Genomic DNA, 18,978 nt, shown 5'->3' with positions numbered 1-18,978 from the left:
AACTTCAAGGAAGATTTTTATGATTGTGAGAAACTTTAGAGGAGGTTTTTGTATTTTATTCTTTTTTTATTTTTACCTAGGCTGGGCTAGTCAATCATATATGATAGACCATGCATGCCATGAGCGAGCACATGATGATGATGATGATAATGCAGATGGCAGACGTCCTCATTTTCTTCTTTTGGTACAATGTATTCATGGCATCGCACTAGCCATTCAATTATGATTCGATGGGTGACCCACTCGATTACTGAATGCTGATTGCTGATATAGCTATTGTCCTGGGCCCTTCAGGCAATAATGGAACACGGAACACCCCCGTCCCCCTAGTTTATCTGTACCACTTAGAAAGGGCAGAGAAGGCCCCAAGTTAGGCTTGAAGCTTACCGGTCATTCCAAGTGAGAAAGTGAACACCTTGTGGGTATAGGGACAAGGATTTGGGATGGAGAATGAAATCCCTACCCCCTTCAACCCAAAATTATATATATATATATATTAAATATTAAAATATATTTAAATGTTATTTATACTTTAAAATTTTTATTTATTTTAAATAAATTTATTTTTTAAAAAATACTATTGACTAAAAAATTTCAGGTTTTCGGTTCCTACAGAAAACCTGTTCCCATCGAAGATCGGGAATGGAGAATAACTTTTACCCGGATGGATATCAAGGTGGGGAATGGGGTTTTATTCCAAAATCGGAGTCGGGGACAAGGATTATGATCCCCACCCTGAACCCGTCCCTTTACCCTTCCTACTTATTAGTAGGCTGTGGGCATTGGGCTGTGTTTAATTTGATAGAAAATAAGAGAGAGAAAGTTGTGAAGGGACATCAAACCTTGTTTTTTGCCACATGATTAGCGGAGGAAGCAAATTGCATCACCATGAAGTTCTGAGCCCTTTTACAAAGCTTAAAGTGTTGAAGTTAAACAATAGAGCGCTTTAGTCTAAATCTACCATATATACCCGGTTCTTTTACATCTTATACGAGTTCTCAACCCCTCACAAGGCACAAGTCATGACATCTCCTTGGGTTAACGTTAAAGTTAAAACATTGGGGGCTCCAGGTGGTGCATCAGGTATGAGATGTGGGGATGTACTTGGGACGCAGTCTACTAAGCGTCTCTCTATACTCTACACCCATCCCCTCGTGAGAGAATACTTCGTCCCATATCTTGCGGAGATCTGTTCAGGAAGAAGTTGGCAAGCATGTTAGACTGAATCATTTACTAATTTATCCGCCAGAATTAAGAACATCATGCATCTCCCTATCAAGGTGAAATAAATAATAAAAAAAATTCAATCAATAAAGCTAACTCAATTCTTTTTGTTCTTACTTCTTTCTAATCAGTGGCATCCAGCCTGATATTTGAATAGAATATTTAAACCATATCTCTTATTATTATATTCACAAAGTTATCCTCTACTGCAGCCAAGTATTCCACCATGCCTTTTTTTTTCCTATTCTAGGCAACTTTTAAATCTGCATTAAACACCTTGTGGTTCATTTAATCTCCATTCTTCGTGGGGGAAAGGCCAGATTTATCTCCAATGTAAGCTCAATAAGATTCGGATCCGGTGAGCTAGAATCATTTTCTTTTTGGCCTATTTTCAGTCACCCTCAGATTTTTTTATTGCTTTCTCGAATGTATCTACCGCCCCCCCCGGGGGTGAATTGTGATAAACTTCCCCACTTTTTGAACTGTAAAAACGCATTAGGATTTCTAAGGTGGACTGAACAATAAAAATCCCTTTCTTTTTTGTACTACAAACTCCAGTGTCATTCACATCACCACCCTCTCACCTGTCCATTACAGCATATTAAGGAACCACAAAATTGAAGCACAGCTGATTTCTCATATTAAATTGAAGCACAGCTATTTTTTTTTCTTTCTCTAAGGTAAACACTCCCAAACAACAACTACAAAATTAAGCTACGATTAGAAAAATATTAAGGAACCAGAACCAAACCAAACCCGATAGGGTCTGGAATTTAGACCCAGAACTGAACCGATTGGTTCTCAGGACAATAGGGTCTGACCTGATAGACCCAATTATAATAAACCTGCTGAGAATATGCTCTGAGTTGGTTCTGGATTGGGTAGAACCAGTTCCGAACCAATAATAATCGGGAAAATATATCAGGAACCGGAACCAACCCATCAGTACCAGATCCTGGAACCAAAACCAGCCCAATCAGTTCGGGTCCATCAAGTCAAGTTGGACCTGACCAATTGACAGCCCTAGCTAGACCATTGAGGTTTATGTAGTCTATTATGGGTAGAGCTCAGTCATAATCATATAAATTGGGAATTAGAAAGCTAACAGGGAGAAAAATTATCATCATTATCATCATCATCCATGCCTTATCCCAACTTATATGGGGTTGGCAACATGAATCCTGTTTTGCCAACCTGTTCTATTTGAACTTTGAAGTCATATCCACTGTTAAATTATTAGTGTTTAAATCATTTCTTACTACTTTTCCTCATAGACTATCCCTGGCTCTTCTATCCCCTTCCACTAGGGGTAATCATGGGCCGGGCCGGGCCGGGCCCAGGCCGGGCTTTGCACTTATGATAAGGGCAATAGCTTAGGCCCGAGCCCGGCTCGGCCCGGGGTTCCAGGCCTGAAACTTAAGCCCTAGCCCAGGTCTATATGGGCTCGGGCCGGGCCTGGTTCTGGGCCAATGTCTTTTATATATATAAAACATTACATATCTATAATATTTTATATTAAATGACATAACATGCATATAAACTTATTTTCTACATTATATAATATAAAATATTACATATAATATAAATTATACATGTCATGTTATAATATTTATATATAATATAATGTAAAATAACTTGTATACATCATATACAAAATGTGTAAGTTCAAATATATGCAGGCCGGGCCGGGCTTGATGTATTAAGTTCAAGCCTGGCCCTAAAATTTGCGGGCCTGATGTAGGCCCGGGCCCGAGCCCAGGCCGGGCTGAAATGATCACCCCTGCCTTCCACTTGTAACAATCACTTCTTCTAACTGGAGCTGTTGTCATTCTTCTGTGCATGTAACCAAACCATCTTAGTATACTATCTCCCATTTTATCACTTGTTGGAGCTCCTAGATTTATACGGATGGCTTCATTCTTGATCCTATTCTTTCTAGTTTTTCTACTCATCTATCTTACCATTCACATTTCTGCCACTCCTTTTTTAAACATGTTGTTTCTTGACTGCCCCACACTCTGCTCCATACAACATAGCTGGTCTTAACTGTTTTACAGAATTTTCCTTTATACCAAGAATACATGTTTGACACAGCGTAGAGGTCAGGCCACACCGCCACACATCTCCCCTTTCTAGGCTATTAATCATTAATAAATTTTTTTCCCTTTTGTTTAAAGAAATGTTTGACACAGTGTATGACTATAAAATAAGATAAGAAAAAATTCCACCTAGGGCTGTTTTAACTTGCTGATAAATCTGGACTAGGTCAATACTTTTATATCGTTTGAACCATACCTCAAACAGAGCAGCATTGTGCAAAAAGAACACCACTGCTGCTGCCTGAATGAGATATTGACTTCTGAAGGGAAAATGGACAAACGTAACACCACACAATGTATCATATTAAACTACTTGATTGTAATTACTACTCATACATTGTGGGAAATAATAGACTAAAGTTTTGTATGTGCAGGAATTCTGAGAAATCTAAAAGACAACAACATATCTTGACAAAAAGGAGCACGTGTTAACTTGTTACAATCTGATATTAAATTCTGGTAAACCAATATTAGCTCAATCTCTCTCTCTCTCAATATAATTTACTTCTCAATTATTTTATTTTCATTTTCATCTCAGTAAAGTGCTGACTTGAGACTTACCTTCTTTTATGGGTTAATTGATGCTTACATTGAAATATGTTTATGTAATCATGAATGCATGGCATACATGTTTGCATTTATAAAACTTTTTTTTTTTTTAATCAGCACGTTTATAAAGCATATTTTTGCAATACAATGGCACTGTAAATAAAATGTCAAATTTTTTGTATGTGCAATTGCATGCATTAAATGTATTAGAATATCTACGCTTCTACACAACCTACCATCCCTCTCCAAGGCAGAGAGACACATAATTATCATGCTGAATCGTGAGATCTTGGTCAAATTATCCAAAAAACTGACTGCTAGATCTGTTTCCTCCCTGGAAAGCAATGGGAAAAATTAAAATTTGATCAAAGAGATTCAACTATAGATGAGAATAATCTGAACAAAACTATTAGAAAAGAAGTAATTTCTCAACTTACATGATAAACGTGGCTATGCAGCTAACAACGTCAACCAATATTTGAGCAGACAATGCATTTTTGAACAGTTGTGGTAAGGTAGGTGGTGATATAACCTTTACATTCCAAAGTATCAATCAGTTGCAACATAAATGAACAGAAGGGACTATGACATTCCAAGTGCAGCTTGCATCAGCAAGATGGACATATTCAATATTTCTATTTGCCAATGGCCAATGTGTTATGTGTCTGCATGCTCATTGAATAAACCTATAATCAATGGATGACATCTTGGATGATTACTATCCCCTCCACCACGTTATAACTAAAAAAGGTTTTAACCTTTGACCACCAAAAAAACAGGAGGAAACTGATTTGGTATATCATCTAATCAATTTTTGGCCTCTGAGGTCCATCAAGTATAGAATCTGGCTCAGTTGACTTGCAGATGGGGAACAAAGGCAGAAATCTTGTTAACGATACAATAAGCCACCTCCTCTTGAAGGTTTTCTGATATTAAACTTTGATGGGAGCAGTCAAGGCAACCCAGGTCCTTCGGGAATTGGAGGAGTCATAAGAGATAAGGAAGGGTTTATACTAGCACTTTACTCAGGACTGGTGGCGGTTGGAGACTTTAAAGGCCAAACTGTTTGCAGTTTTACAAGGTGTTCAGATTGCAGAAGACATGAATTTGGAGAACTTGGTGATTGAAGGGGACTCCAAGGTGGTTGTAGGTTGGCTAAGAAATCCAGACTCAGTGGCTTGGTGTTATAGAAATGAAATGAAGAAGTTCCAGTGGTTAACACAGAAGATGAATCTAAGTATACAATGGGTGGGAAGGGAGGCAAATGCATTGGCTGATGCATTAGCAAAGCAAGGGGTAATTAGGGATCAGTTGTATTGGGCACAATTGTAAATACAGTGCTAGCTTTGAATTAATAGGGAGGGCTACATCTCGCGTCCTTTTGGGGATGCTTGTAACAGTACCTATCATTATTGTTTTCAATGAAATTTAATGATCTTTTTTTACTTATCAAAAAATAAATAAATGCTAGGACAGAAAATACAACTATAAAACCTTCAGCAAACGAGCTTGTAGAGCACGATCCCCAGAGAGTCCTCTCCAAGAAACCTCAAACTCGTAAGCAGACTTCGGTGGTGTAATATTTTTTACAGCTTCAGCCATGGCTCGAGAAGCTGCTCTGGAAGCTAGCTCTTGCACAGATGTTTTAAGCTCTTCCCTCTTATCAACAGCATGACTTCCCTGTTAGCTATGAAGTTAGAAGAAAACAAACAAACAACTAAATAAATGGATAACTTCCAATGAGAATGAAAGACATAAATGAAAACAAACAAGTGAAATAAATAAGCGTTTTATTTGGAAAGATTTGGCATATTAAGGACTAGGAGTTCTAAATACAAACTAAAGACTGCAGCATTATATATTTCTTACATACAGAGATTGAGGAAATAAGCATCAGATACTTTTTACAGCTATATGCTACTTTCAAATTCTATCACTTCTAACCAAGATTTTAAGTATTGTACTAGTAAATAGGTTTTGAATTTCGATGGCTCCTCTTAAAAGTCTCCCTTCTTGTTTGGGAGGCCATCCATGGCCAGATCAATACTGGTGATCTCCCTCAAAGATATAGGATTAGGTGTACTACATCTCCCTTCACTTGTTTTAAGTTTAACTTGATTATATCATCTTATGCTTGTATTGTAAAAGCGATTAACCATACTGTATTCAGTGTTTTAAAAGTGCAAGGTGCAAGGACAAATTTGTGCCCTAGGTGCAAGGCACAAGGGACAAGGTACAAGGCGAGGTGCGCACCTTTTTGAAGCAAGGCACAAAAATACAAAAAGAAAGCTAAAAAATAAAAAATATATATATATCAGAAAATTCAAAAAAATGTAAAAAAATATAAACTTAAATTTTAAAAATTATTGTTTTAAGAAACCTATTATCTAAAATTGAAATACATAAACATAACATGTAAAGAGTATTCAAATGAAAATTTTAAAATAAAATCAAACATATAAAACATTTTCAAGCATGCAAAACCCACAATCTCTTTTTTCCTCAATTGTATTACTTCAAATAGCTAATGTGATGTAAAACATATTACATTACGCTCCGATTCGCTCGCTTCGCTCACTCACCAAAGCTCCAAGAACCCCCTGTTTGCTAATGTTTCTCATTCATTTGTTCTAATAAAATATCTTCTTAAAAAGCACTTAAAATTATAAAAACATTATTTTTTTTGTGTGACTAAGAATTTAGGACCCTAACATGGCCTTGTTAGGGTGATCAAGAGGCACTATTCAAAAAAAGCAAAAAGGCGTAAATTTTTCAAAAGGTGCAAGGCGCATCAGGTGCACACCTAGGCGCACCAGGCATGCACGTTTTGAAAGTGCTGCGCCTAGGACCTGGGTGATGCACCTACCCTAAAATGTGCCTCGCCTGTGCGCCTAGGCACACCTTTTAAATCACTGACTGTATTAAAAACCCATACAGTGGATGCTGATTGAAAATGAGATAAAATCAATCAATCAACATCATCCAAGCCTCCAACAATATGGGGTTGGCTACATGAATCCTGTTCTACCATTCTGTCCTGTTTGGTACCATATCCATTGTTAAGTTGTGGCCCTTAAATCATTTCCACTACTTCTATCCATGTCCTTATTGGCCTGCCACTTAGCTCTTCTAGCCCCTTGAACTTGTAATAGATCACTTACTGGTGCTGTAAATGGCCTTCCCTACATGTAGCCAAACCATCTCAGTCTACTTTCCTTTATTTTATGATACGTATTGGAGTTACTCCTACTCCTAGATTCATTTGAATAAGTTCATTTCTCATCCTCTGTTCTAGTTTTTTTTTTTTTTCCTTTTCTGAATAAAGGTTTCAATACATGCTTTTAGGTTTTGACAAAGTTCTAAAAGAAACAGTATAATCTTATATATATGATCCATGCAGTGCTGTAAGATGTAGACTGGACTGCCAGACCTGGGAGCCAGAGGCCAACCTAGTTTTTTAATACCCTGGTTTTCCAGATTTCTGGAAAACTGATCAAATTGGTCAAAACCTGGCAGAACCGTTGAAAATCAGCCAGGTTTCAATAAAACCAGCCAGTTTTCACAACCCGCCTGGGCCACTAAATTGTTAGTGTACCCAAAATGCTAGGATAAAGATTTTAATTTGAAACCTTGCCTCTTAGACAAGTGATATAATTCACAAAACATATTACTTGTATTGTTTTTTGACTCATGGTTGAACCATTTGACCTGCAACCCGGCAACCTTTTCAGTTCTGTGTCCAGTCTGAGTCTTACAACATCGGATCCATAATATAGTTTGGTTCTATTCAATTTTATCTATAATTTACTATGCATTTAAAAATTTTAGAGCATTATTTTGGTTGACACCCAATGTAGTACTACACATGCATATAGAGACCATGGGTTTTTTCAGGATGTAGAAAGATTATATGTTCCCTGATCACTGTCTTATTGTGCAGGGCTTTGTATTTATTTGTTTTCCTTATTAATGAAATCATAATCATCATCATCCCTGCCTTTTCTCAAAAAAAAAAAAATGCATATGGAGCCAATGGGCTTGAGGCTCGAAGGATTTTGAAAGGAAAGAAAATGGTAAATGACATCATACCATATCCAGTCTCTACTAAGAACAGAAGCTGTTAAATCACTTAGAATGACCTGACATTTAAAGTGTTGGTCCATTACTAGGTAAAGATCAACAGGAAAATAAGGAGATATCTATGAAGGATGGAAACTGGAAAGGACAAATAAATCTGCAATGGTTCTAGTATCTTAAAGATATAATGAAACCTCAAGGAAAGAATTTCATGACAAGAACTTAAGACCTTAAAAGTGTCTGCACTAGACTTCAAGGTTGCATCTTCTTGAGATCCATCTGATTCTTTTATCCAACTTCTGGTCCCACCTACTGTAGTCTTACTCTTTATTTCCTGGACAATGATTGATGGCTTGCTAGGAAATTTTCCATCAGTTCCCTGAAAAGGAAGCTTAGCATATCAGGGGAAAAAACTAAAGAAAGAATGTAACTAATTGTACTTCTGAATAAATACTAAATTCTTACTTGCAATTCCAAGGACAATATTTGTTCTAATTTAGAGAAAACAACAAAATAGAATTAAAATTGAGTCATTTTCTTTACCCACATTACCATAAATTGTTTTTCCTTCAATATGCTATAAATGGAAAACCATTAGCAAGATATCCGGCACCTCAAACAAAGATCCCAAATATTTAATTACCTTCATACGATCCACTTGAGCTGCAGTCTCTCCTTGAATGGCATTTCTTGCTATTCCAGAGGCCTTCTTAAGAATCTCCTGGACAGGATGTTACAAAATAGCATATTAATGAATAATTTCAACAAATAAAACTCTGTGTTTTAAAAGTGCAAGGCGCAAAAAAGGCATAGGGGTCAATTTGCGCCAGAGGCGCAAGGCGAGGCGCACGTGCCTTTCTAAGCAAGGCGCAAAAATAAAAAAAAATGCTAAAAAATAAAAAAATGTCAAAAAATGCAAAAAAATATTAAACATAATATTAATAAAATATAAACTTAAAATTTAAAATAAATGTTTTAAAAAACCATCTAAAATTAAAATACATAAACAAAACATGTAAAGCATGTTCAAATGAGAATTTAAAAATAAAATCAAACATATAAAACCCATAATCTCTTTTTTTCTCAATTACATTACTTCAAGTAGCTAAGGTGACAAATTACATTCCTGATTCTACAAGCCGCCTTTGTGCCACATCCCTCTTCAAGAACCCCCTTTTTGGTAATGTTGTTCATTCATTCATCCTAATAAAATATCTTCTTAAAAAGCAATTAAAACTATAAAATCATTATTTTCTGTGTGAGAACTAAAAATTTAAGACCCTAACATGGACTCTTCGAGAACCCCCTTTTTGGTAATGTTGTTCATTCATTCATCCTAATAAAATATCTTCTTAAAAAGCAATTAAAACTATAAAATCATTATTTTCTGTGTGAGAACTAAGAATTTAAGACCCTAACATGGACTTGTTTGGGCTTGCTATGAGAGGCATGGCATGGGGGTCCGGGGGGCGGAGCCCCCGGCCCAACCGCTAGACTAAAAAAAAAGCAAAAGATAATCAAATTTTCAAAAGGCGTGTGCCTAGGACTTGGGCGAGGCACCTACCCTAAAATGCGCCTCACCTGTGCGTCTAGGCACGCCTTTTAAATCACTGATAAAACTGATAATCAGATTAATCAGAATGAAATGAAAAGTTAGGCATAAAAGCCACAGTTCAAGAACAAAATAATAATACCAACTATCACCCATCACAACAGCAGAATATTTTTTCTGATAGCATGAGAGTCCTAACTATTAAAAAATTAAAACAAAAACTATGAACCCTTAGCTTAGTAGAACAGGGGAGGCTGAATAAAGATGAATGTAGAACTACCATTTTCTATCCAATATACCTAATCCCATATATATAGCTTCAATCAACTAATGGACAACTCAATGCACAAGGCTCCAACCAATGTAGTGCCTGGGGCTATACAGCCAATGCGGGTCACCCAGGCCACAATGGAGCAACCCAACCATTGCACCAAGGCTCACCCTCTACTTCAATCAACTAATGCCCCATGCAAAGGATAGGTGCACTTTTCATTTTGACAATTCTGCACTATCTGCCTCCATTGGAAAAGCTTGCAAAAGAACATTGGTTTCTTTTCTCCCACCACTTCTAATTAGGGGTGTTCAATTGTTCATGGCCCGATTCGGTGCAATTTGGAGAAGATCTCAGACCAAACCGGTAAATTATGGTTTGAGAAATTTCTAAACCGAACCAAACTATTTTATTACGGTTTGGTGCGGTTTCAAATACGGTTTGAGGACTTTGGACCATTCTATGATTCTTTCGGGCTTAACCCAATTAGAAAGCCCAAATAGCTCCCCTAAAAATTAAAACTTAAAACTTTTATTTATTATTTTATTATAAAATAAAGAGTTCATTATATATTTATAATTTTACAAATTTAATTTAGATATATTATATATATAATTTCGGTTTACAGTTTATGGTTTTGTTTGGTTTATAAAATTCAATAAACCAAACCGAAACCATAAACTGTTATTTAGAAAATTCTCAAACCGAACCAAACCATTTATTATAAACCAAAGCAAATCAAACCGCAAATTTGGTTTGGTTCAGTCCGGTTTTGCGGTTTGAACCGTATAATGAACACCCCTACTTCTAATGGTCCTTGATTTTGTTCTTTTTTTTATAAAGGGTGTATGATTGCATTACTATAGAAAAGAAAAGAGAGCAAGACACCTTCCAAAAATAAAAACATATACAATGGCTGTTATGCGCTAATAGCCCCAAAAAATTCCAACCTCTATACATGTATCCACAAACTCCTAAATTTTATTCCATATTCCCATGAAGTCAAGAAGCAAACACCCAAAAGATCTAGACTAGTTGCAATGCCATGTTAACATTAATATCCAATGGCTTAAGCTGTAGAAAAAAGATGGAGGAGGACCAAGAGGTATAGTGCCCTTTCTTATTTTTAAATAGTAACAAGATCAAAGAGACTTTATTCAAGAAAAAAACAAATACAAAAAAGAGAAACTACCATAGCACAAGAGAAAAAAAGACCAGAATATGAGATTATATCACCCCCCATTGCAATTAGGGGTGCAACTTGGCAGGCCCAACCTCAGTTTTGGACCGATCCTTCCCACAATTTTACACAGATTGGGCTTGGATTCTCAGTCCTGGGTAAGGGTGTCAATGGACCGGTTTTGGATTGGACCCCGTCCTGTCCAAAATCAATTTGGACGGATTGGATGGACCAACAAGACATATTGGATTGGATTAAGCCAATATCCGGTCCATTGATACAAGATAAGAATATAGGTGTCAATGGACCGGGTTTGGGTTGAAACCAATCTAAATCAAAATGAATTTGAACAGATTGGACAGTCCAAACATTGAATTGGACCGGTCCAAATTGGTCCAAAATATTCTTTGGATTGGATTGGACCTAGTCCATTTATAATGGACTCACACTGGACTGGATCAGATTGGACCAAATCCAGTCCAATTGACACCCCTAGTCCTTGGGCTGGGCCTAGCTTAAAACCCCAGGCTTCCTTGGACCTAGGCTTAGCCCTTAGGTAGCCGAAGCCCAGCCCGAGATCAACATGGTCTTAGTCCAACCCAAGCCTGACCCAACTACATACATACATTCACACATCACACATGCATATCTACCTATCTATCTATCTATTATATATATATAATTCATATTTAATGGTTTAAATTATTGATGCTTAATAGGTCTAGGGCAATTTCTTTAATACATCGACCAAACTGAGCCAGCGACGGCCCAAGCCCTATCAAGTGTCAAATTTCAGTCTGGAATGGGCCTAGGCTGGACAGATTAGGCTTGACCTCAAACTTGGTCCTGGTTTTGGCCTTTAGCCAATACTCAGAGTTGGGCCTGGGCTGACCTTTAACTCAACCAAACAGACCCATGTTGCACCCCTAATTGCAATAATATTAGGGGTCTAAATCACAATATTTCATCCCCAAATAGTCAAATACTCCTGGTCCAATTCCTTCTAGCTAAAGAATCAGCAAAAGTAAACTGATCTTTGGACCAATTTGAACATGAACCCAGAAACCAAGCCTCCATAATGACATGAATGATCCATAGACCATTTCCCTCTTCTCAAACCTAAATAATAGTATACCAATTGTGAATCCCCATCCAACTCAAATCCTCAACCCTGTTACAGCTAGGCGTAACATCAGTCTCAACCTGTAGAAGGGAAAATTTTCATCCTGAATGGAATATCCTCTGCCTGTAAGCCATGAGTAAAACCAACAAAATCTCCCCATCATATCCTTCAAAAGCATCTCCAACACCTAATGGACCTGAATTTCCAAGGTGCATCCATCAATATTTAGCTTAACTGATCCTTAGGAAGGGGGGGGGGGGGGGGGGTCCAAAATAAAAGACATTGGATGATGCTATCCTCTTACTATATTATCAGTGTTAATAATTCCGAGCTCTTACATTGTGTGAAGCCAATAAATAACCACTATGGTGGTTACTTGATTATATTTGCTAGGACATAAACATACTGGCTCTTATTAGAGAAAACCTTGGGGTTCTTTTCCTTCCCAAAAAGACCAAGAAATTTCTGCTCTAACACATCTCCATATGAACTTCCCTTTTTCAACCAGTGGGAAAATAAAGAGGACAAAAAGTGCTGCATCTCTCATCAAGTGGCTCCATTAATGAGATTTTCTTCTTTGTAGCATTTTTAGGCATTGATTTTCATGAGTACCACTTCCCAACAAAAAATCCTAATTCTGGGAGGAACTAACCAAGCCAGATTGCATTTACCAAAAACAATATAGAAATAAGAGAAGAAAAATATAGAAACAAAAGAGAAAGAAACATGTGGCTGAAAAGATCAAACTCTATTGCTGACATCTTAGGGTTGACAAACACATCATCCAAAAAGTTAATGAGAGCAATCAGCAGTCTCATGATCCCGATAATTAGCAATGCAGACACCTGACTAAAGTTCCTTCTTTGGCAGTTTTGATTATTACAATGGATGAACTGACCAGTTGAACCGCTGAACTGGTAATCCAGAAAGCTCTCCAGCTAAATGCCAGGGTTGGTTTTTTAAAACATTGATCCTCATTGGAATAAATGGTTCAAAGTTTCTCCCTGATGAGGTCAACTGCGCTGTTTTTGAACTTGAGATTATGTAGATAAAAAATCAAAATGGAAACTAGAAGATCTTCAACACATTATACTTTCGGTTTTATGCACTTTCAAGTCATGATTTTATACATGAAATTAGATAGACACCAGAATAAGAATTTGAGGATTTCAATATATGGAAATTCTTGGTGAGTTCTCACCTTATCATACAAAGCTTTAGACTCAGCATACTGCTTCTTCAGTTCTTGGTTATTAGGCTCTAGACGCAGGGCAAACTCAGCATCTACAATTAGTATGTATGTTTTAGTTCATAATACTGGAAAAACTAGAGATAGCCCTACCACACTTAGTACATTCAACATCAATAATATAAAACACATATACCTTCAATGGCCGCTTTAAGTTTACCAAGTTCTTTTCTGGCTGTTGCACGTCGTGAATATGCTTTGATGTAACGATCATCTAAATTTAAGGCCTCTGTGCAGTCATCTTCAGCTTCTTCAAATCTAAACAACCAGAAAAATTAAATTAAAAAGAGCAAACATTAAATTCTGATTTCTGAAATGGTATAACTGGAAAGAGAATGAATCATGCTTTTTTTGTTTAACTTTCTATCTTGACAACCTAGTAAAGTAGGACAAACAAACTGAGATCAGATTAAATGATCAAAAAAGAAAAAGAAAGAAACAATTATGTAGGATTAACTAACTATAGCACCCAGATATCATGCATTTTTTTGCACAGTGACATATGGGGAAAGAAATATTTTTTGAATGTACAATTTATGTATGTAATCAGAAAAGCAATCACTTGCCTTTTGATTTTGAGGTAGGCCATGGCTCTATTTGCATAAGCTACTGCAGTAGGCATTAATGCAATGCTTCTTGAATAGCAATCAATCGCTTCATTGAACTTCTTCTGCTTAAAATATTCATTGCCCTACATATATGATAATAATCCAGACTTAACACTGTATTAGCTCACCTCTGAATGACATTATACATCATCAAAATAACATCAACAAGATACAAATTATACCAGCTCTTTCTCTGAAGTAGCATCTGGAGAGTCTTCTGCATTCAAATAGCTGCTTGATAATTTGTTAACTGCATCAAAGTTTCTTGAGAAGTCAAATCTATACTTGCTATTTCTTGAATAATGAACTGACGGACTTTCTCCCCCTGGCCCTTTATCTCTGCCTACCGCTGCAGTATTCTGAGGGGAAAACACCTTCAAGTAATTTCCATCAGAATACCATAAGTTATAATTGTAATATCAATAACGAATATCATACTTCAAGTGGTGGCACAGAGATTTTAAGGATTTTTAAGTGGACAAAAGTAAGTGCATGAAAGAGGCACTGAACTCAGCTTAGCTTAACGGTGAGGTTCCACTTGCCTGTTCTTTTAATTGTCTTCCTCTCCCACCAATTCCAGGTTCACTAGAAAGTTGACTTGCATTTTTCATACCTACTCTCTGGGTAGGGAGAGCCTAGTAAATCATAAGGTTAGCATTAGGAAACAACAGCAATAATATTATTGAAAGAGGGGCACTATAAGAGTAGATTCTTATAACATGAAAACTGACACACTGAAGATATCGGGTTGAAAGCACTAATTGTATGGCATGGAAAGAGATGAAACACATCGTAACAAGCATATTCAAGCAACAAAGCATGTATTTGTTTAATGTTAGAAATATGGCAACAATTTTGAGGAAGTTCAAAATGAAAAACACAATACTAGTCAGAACAGTAGCTTAGACATGTCCTTTTTCTTTCTCCAAGCTTAGTTATTTCTGCAACAAACTTTATTTCTTTTTTATGTTAGATGGACTCTGCCAGACAGGATCTGTAGCCTCATGAGACCTTAGCTTTTCTATCCCCCAAGAAGATGAGGGAAAGATCATGTGGAGATCTCTTAGAGATGCAGTCGTATGGTAGTGGGAAAAAAAGAAATGCCAGAATATTTGATAAATCAGCCATGTTGATGCACCTTTAATTGAAAACATTTCAGTAAAAGAAGCAAATTGGCTGCAAACACTAGAGTAATTCTGGATATTCAGCAGCGACAATGATGAAAATATTCGGCACTAGGATGTGGCAGCCTCCCCCCAAGCCTTGACAATGTTATCTCATCCTTCCCAATGTCCTCAAAATAATCAAATCAAGCCTTTAATGGCTGTAGCCTAGGAAACCGAGGAAGATTGGGATAAGGAGTGGTCTTTAGAAATCAAGATGGTGAAATATTGCTGACATACTTGAACCCTAATCATATTGACAATAGGAACTCAATTTCAGCTGAGCTGCTTTTGTACTCCAAGAACAGAGGTCGGCACTCTCTGTAGACCATGAGGGACTGAATATTGAAGAAGACTCCTAAGTGATAATTGGTTGGTTGAAGGAGGAAACTGCTAGTTTAGACATACTTTCACCTATCAGATCCAGCATGAACACTTCATTTAGATGGATGTTAAAATGTGCAACCTCCTTAAAAGGCATACTTGCTACAGAGGATGTTAATGGGGAATATTTGTATTGTGTTTCTATTAGGGAAGTGAAAATTACTAACATTGTGCATTGAGAAAGTTTAAATTTTTAGTGAAGCTGATTCATATTATCCAAGGAATGATATCAACTGTACCTCCTACTTTTTGTCTAAATAAAATCACATTAATCTATATTGATCAACCACGTATAATCACCCTTTTCCTGATCTGTTATTCATTAAAAAAATCCTCAGATTGCATTACTTCCTTGCTTGGTGAAAATAATTGGCCAATATCCAAATCCATTTCTTTATCTATCTTGTTAATTGTCTTCAGTGTTCTAAAAGGTAAGTGAGGCTTAAGCCTTGAAACCTGCCACAGGACAAGAGTCATGAGACCAAAGGAAAAAGCCTTGAGGCTCAAAACAAAAAGTACAAAGCATATGTCTCACACCTTGAGATGTCCTATGTCAAAAACATGCATTTACAAGACCATTGTTAAATTTAAAACCAACTAGTGGCATCCCCATGCCTCCACCTCTGCCTTTTAAAACATTAACTGGCCCAGATGATACTTACTGCTCAGAATATGTAAGGGTCCACTTGGTTTGCAGTTGGAATTGGAATCGAAATCCTCCGGAATTGGAAGAGTCCATTCCCATAGTCTATTTGGTTCGTATGGGAATGGGAATGGGAATTAGAATTAGCAGGAATGGGATTTCATTCCCAAGGGAGAGGCAAGGAGTGGCCATTCCCTCAAATGGGGGAATGCCTTTCCAATAGAAATGGGAATGGGATTCCAATTCTGTCCAACCAAACAATTGGAATTGGAATAGTCCATTCCGATTCCGATTCCAGACCCCTATTCCCATGAACCAAACGGGCCTAAGTCCCAGCAATCAAATAGAATATTGCATAACTGAAAACCTTTTACACTTCATTGAAACTTGCTACATAAGAATCATGCCCTTGATATCAGTCATTTAAGCGAAGCAACATACACTTGACATCAATTTCTCCTATATAACTCAACCCCAAAGAACAAGAAGCATGTGTCTTATCTCAATCTTATCCTCCTCCAAGGAGTTGGTATACAATGCCCATGATATCAGTCATTTAAACGAAACAACATACACTTGACATCAATTTCTCTTATATAACTCAACCCCAAAGAACAAGAAGCATGTGTCTAATCTCAATCTTATCCTCCTCCAAGGAGTTGGTGTACAAGTAAATTACTGTCGCCCACACAACCATTCTGTTCTTCAGACTATTTTCAATACTCCCCCGAGTCATCATATAGGATTTATGTTGGGAAAAAGGGGTCACAGAAACTTGGAGGAAAAGCTCTAAGGCGTGTTTGAAGACACCATCTTTAGAATGTTATTTGCCCTCACTCAATTTTACTGAGTTTGTGGCTGGGTTACAAGCAAATTCGTTCCCAAGATACAACAGAGCCTTGGGCGAGAATCTGCAACCAACAAAGTCGAAGAGTCCAAAGAAACCTTCTACAAAACAGTAGCAAACCGAGCTAAGAGAGGCAATAATGAATTTTCGAAAAACTTGTGTTCATTTGCTTGATTCACGCTCCTTAAATAATTTCTGAAGAGTCATGGAGCAGAGAAACGTGTTGGTTCAAAAAAAATTTCTTTGAATAGTCACAATTTCAAACATTGTGACTGTTAAAAGGCAATTAACAGTTAATGATTGTTAACTTTGAATGGTGCCTCTTGATCACACCCGATCGAATCATGACCGTTGATGTAACATTGCAGAAAAAGTCAAAGTTGCCTTAGCGGACCACACAGGTGCGAGCAAAGTGCACCTCTAAAGTGCCTATAGCAAACCTCCATACTCTCCTCTTATATTTCTAAGGAGTGTAAATAAGCTCATATTTAAAAACTAAAAACAAGTTTAGTAATTTTTCAACGTGGGATAAGTTGAAAACTGGATTTAGTAAGAGAAAAAACTATTTTCCAAGATGTGTGCAGGTGTGTTTATCATGTAATTGATCAATCAAACCTCATTGGATTTAAGCCCTAATGAGACTAAAATCCAACAATTTAGTTCACCTCAGATTGTCAAGATGTAACACTTATCTACTTAAATGCGTAAAAGTACGTAGCATTGTAGAAAAAAGCTAGACAATTTGATATCTATTGAATCACGCAAGCAAGACACGGCATGCATGAATTTGTTAAAGAATAAAAAAGAGCATCTCGAAATAATAGGACAAGTCTGTTTCTCAAAGGCTGTGTTTGGTTTGATAGAAAATAAGAAAGAAACAGAAAGTTGTGGGAAAGTTCAACATATTCAGATGGTACGTTGAAAATCGACAACTTTTAGGCTTGAGGTTGAGGGGGTCGAAATAGGGTTACTACCTTTGTCTCTTCCGAAGTTTGAGCTCTCAATTTTTTGTCTTTCTCTTTCAGCGATAGCTCCCAATCTTGCAAGTCATTTAAAAACCCCTGGAAGTTCTAAAAAGGAAAAAATACAGCAGTTATATTCCAGTAAATAAATGCATTGTCAAGAGTCAGCATCACCATCACCGCAGAGAGAGAGAGAGAGAAACACAGTTTGTTCTTAATTTTGCAAGTGAGAGCAAGTGCCAAACGAAAGAACTACGTTTACGGGTAAACCAAAGAGACTCAATTTGATGTTTACACCAGGAACTTGTCTTAGTTGTTAAACAGGATGATCAGGAGAACAATTACGTACCATGCCTTCATCACGACTATTCTTCTTTGGAACCCTAGCCATGGAATTCTTTCTCCTGTGAGAGTCGGAAAAAATAAATAAATAAACAAAAAAGGAGCTAAACTTATGATTTATGCTTTATGATTTATGAAACAGGAGGATCGGTCGTGCGCGCGTTCGACGTTTCTAGTGAAGGCGAAAGCACTGCCTTTTCCATCACTGGATCACTCTTTCTTGGGTTACATAGCCCATTGTACACGCCTAGTTTGTAGCATATCCTACACGTCTTAATTTAAATCACTTTTATCTAGGCCGGGACGGTGTAGAACCAGTCCCTAAACGACAGATAACACATTGTCCGGGTCCGAACCAGACCTATTTTTAGACCCAGAACCGGAACCGACTGGTTCTCGGGTCCAGAATATATGATCTGAAATTTAAAAAAAAAACAAATACCACAGCTATGCAGAGATTGATTCATAAATGGACAATTTACCATTTCAGCTAGAGAGAAAACTTGGGAGTTATCTTGGACTTCCTGTTGAAATTGGCATATAAAAAAAACGGGAAAATTCTCGATTAGTACCTTTGGGTCTAGTGTTATTTTGGTCCCCAAACTCTAAAATGCAACAATTCAGTACCTGAACTTTCAAAACGTGATAATCCAGTACCTTAATCAGCCGTTAAGTGACATTTTAAAAAGACATAAACGTCCTTCG

The 18,978-nt window shown here is 37.0% G+C and overlaps 1 protein-coding gene across 4 annotated transcripts; it reads right to left on the bottom strand.

The window, feature by feature from the left end:
* Nucleotides 1–841: 841 nt before the first annotated feature.
* Nucleotides 842–18,522, bottom strand: TPR5 (Tetratricopeptide repeat (TPR)-like superfamily protein). Of its 4 annotated transcripts, none has more exons than XM_010269681.3 (13): nt 18,281–18,522; nt 17,944–18,039; nt 14,475–14,567; nt 14,115–14,306; nt 13,891–14,015; nt 13,461–13,582; nt 13,277–13,359; nt 8,593–8,670; nt 8,179–8,328; nt 5,367–5,552; nt 4,310–4,404; nt 4,109–4,206; nt 842–1,189 (listed from the first exon to the last, which is right to left on the bottom strand). In XM_010269681.3, exons 1-13 carry the CDS (start codon nt 18,320–18,322, stop codon nt 1,080–1,082), a joined length of 1,470 nt encoding a protein of 489 aa, XP_010267983.1. In that variant the 5' UTR covers nt 18,323–18,522; the 3' UTR covers nt 842–1,079. The 4 variants fall into 4 exon arrangements, with proteins under 4 accessions (XP_010267983.1, XP_010267984.1, XP_088742603.1 ...); XM_010269682.3 differs by having other exon boundaries at nt 14,115–14,291; XM_088886477.1 differs by lacking the exon at nt 17,944–18,039 and having other exon boundaries at nt 18,281–18,470.
* Nucleotides 18,523–18,978: the final 456 nt, after the last annotated feature.

Source organism: Nelumbo nucifera, chromosome 4, assembly GCF_055504915.1.
Source record: "Nelumbo nucifera cultivar China Antique chromosome 4, China Antique-T2T, whole genome shotgun sequence".
Taxonomy (NCBI): domain Eukaryota; kingdom Viridiplantae; phylum Streptophyta; class Magnoliopsida; order Proteales; family Nelumbonaceae; genus Nelumbo; species Nelumbo nucifera.
This window is presented reverse-complemented; position numbering and strand designations above follow the sequence as displayed.

Bases quoted from the DNA above. Each gene is read 5' to 3' on its own strand.
- TPR5 (XM_010269681.3), bottom strand. From the start codon at position 18,322: ATGGCTAGGGTTCCAAAGAAGAATAGTCGTGATGAAGGCATG. The intron at 5,553-8,178 runs GTCTTAAGTTCT...CATAGCTAACAG, and splicing joins CTAGTGCAGACACTTTTAAG to GGAAGTCATGCTGTTGATAA. The intron at 1,190-4,108 runs GTAGGTTGTGTA...CTTCCTGAACAG, and splicing joins CTCTGCCTTGGAGAGGGATG to ATCTCCGCAAGATATGGGAC.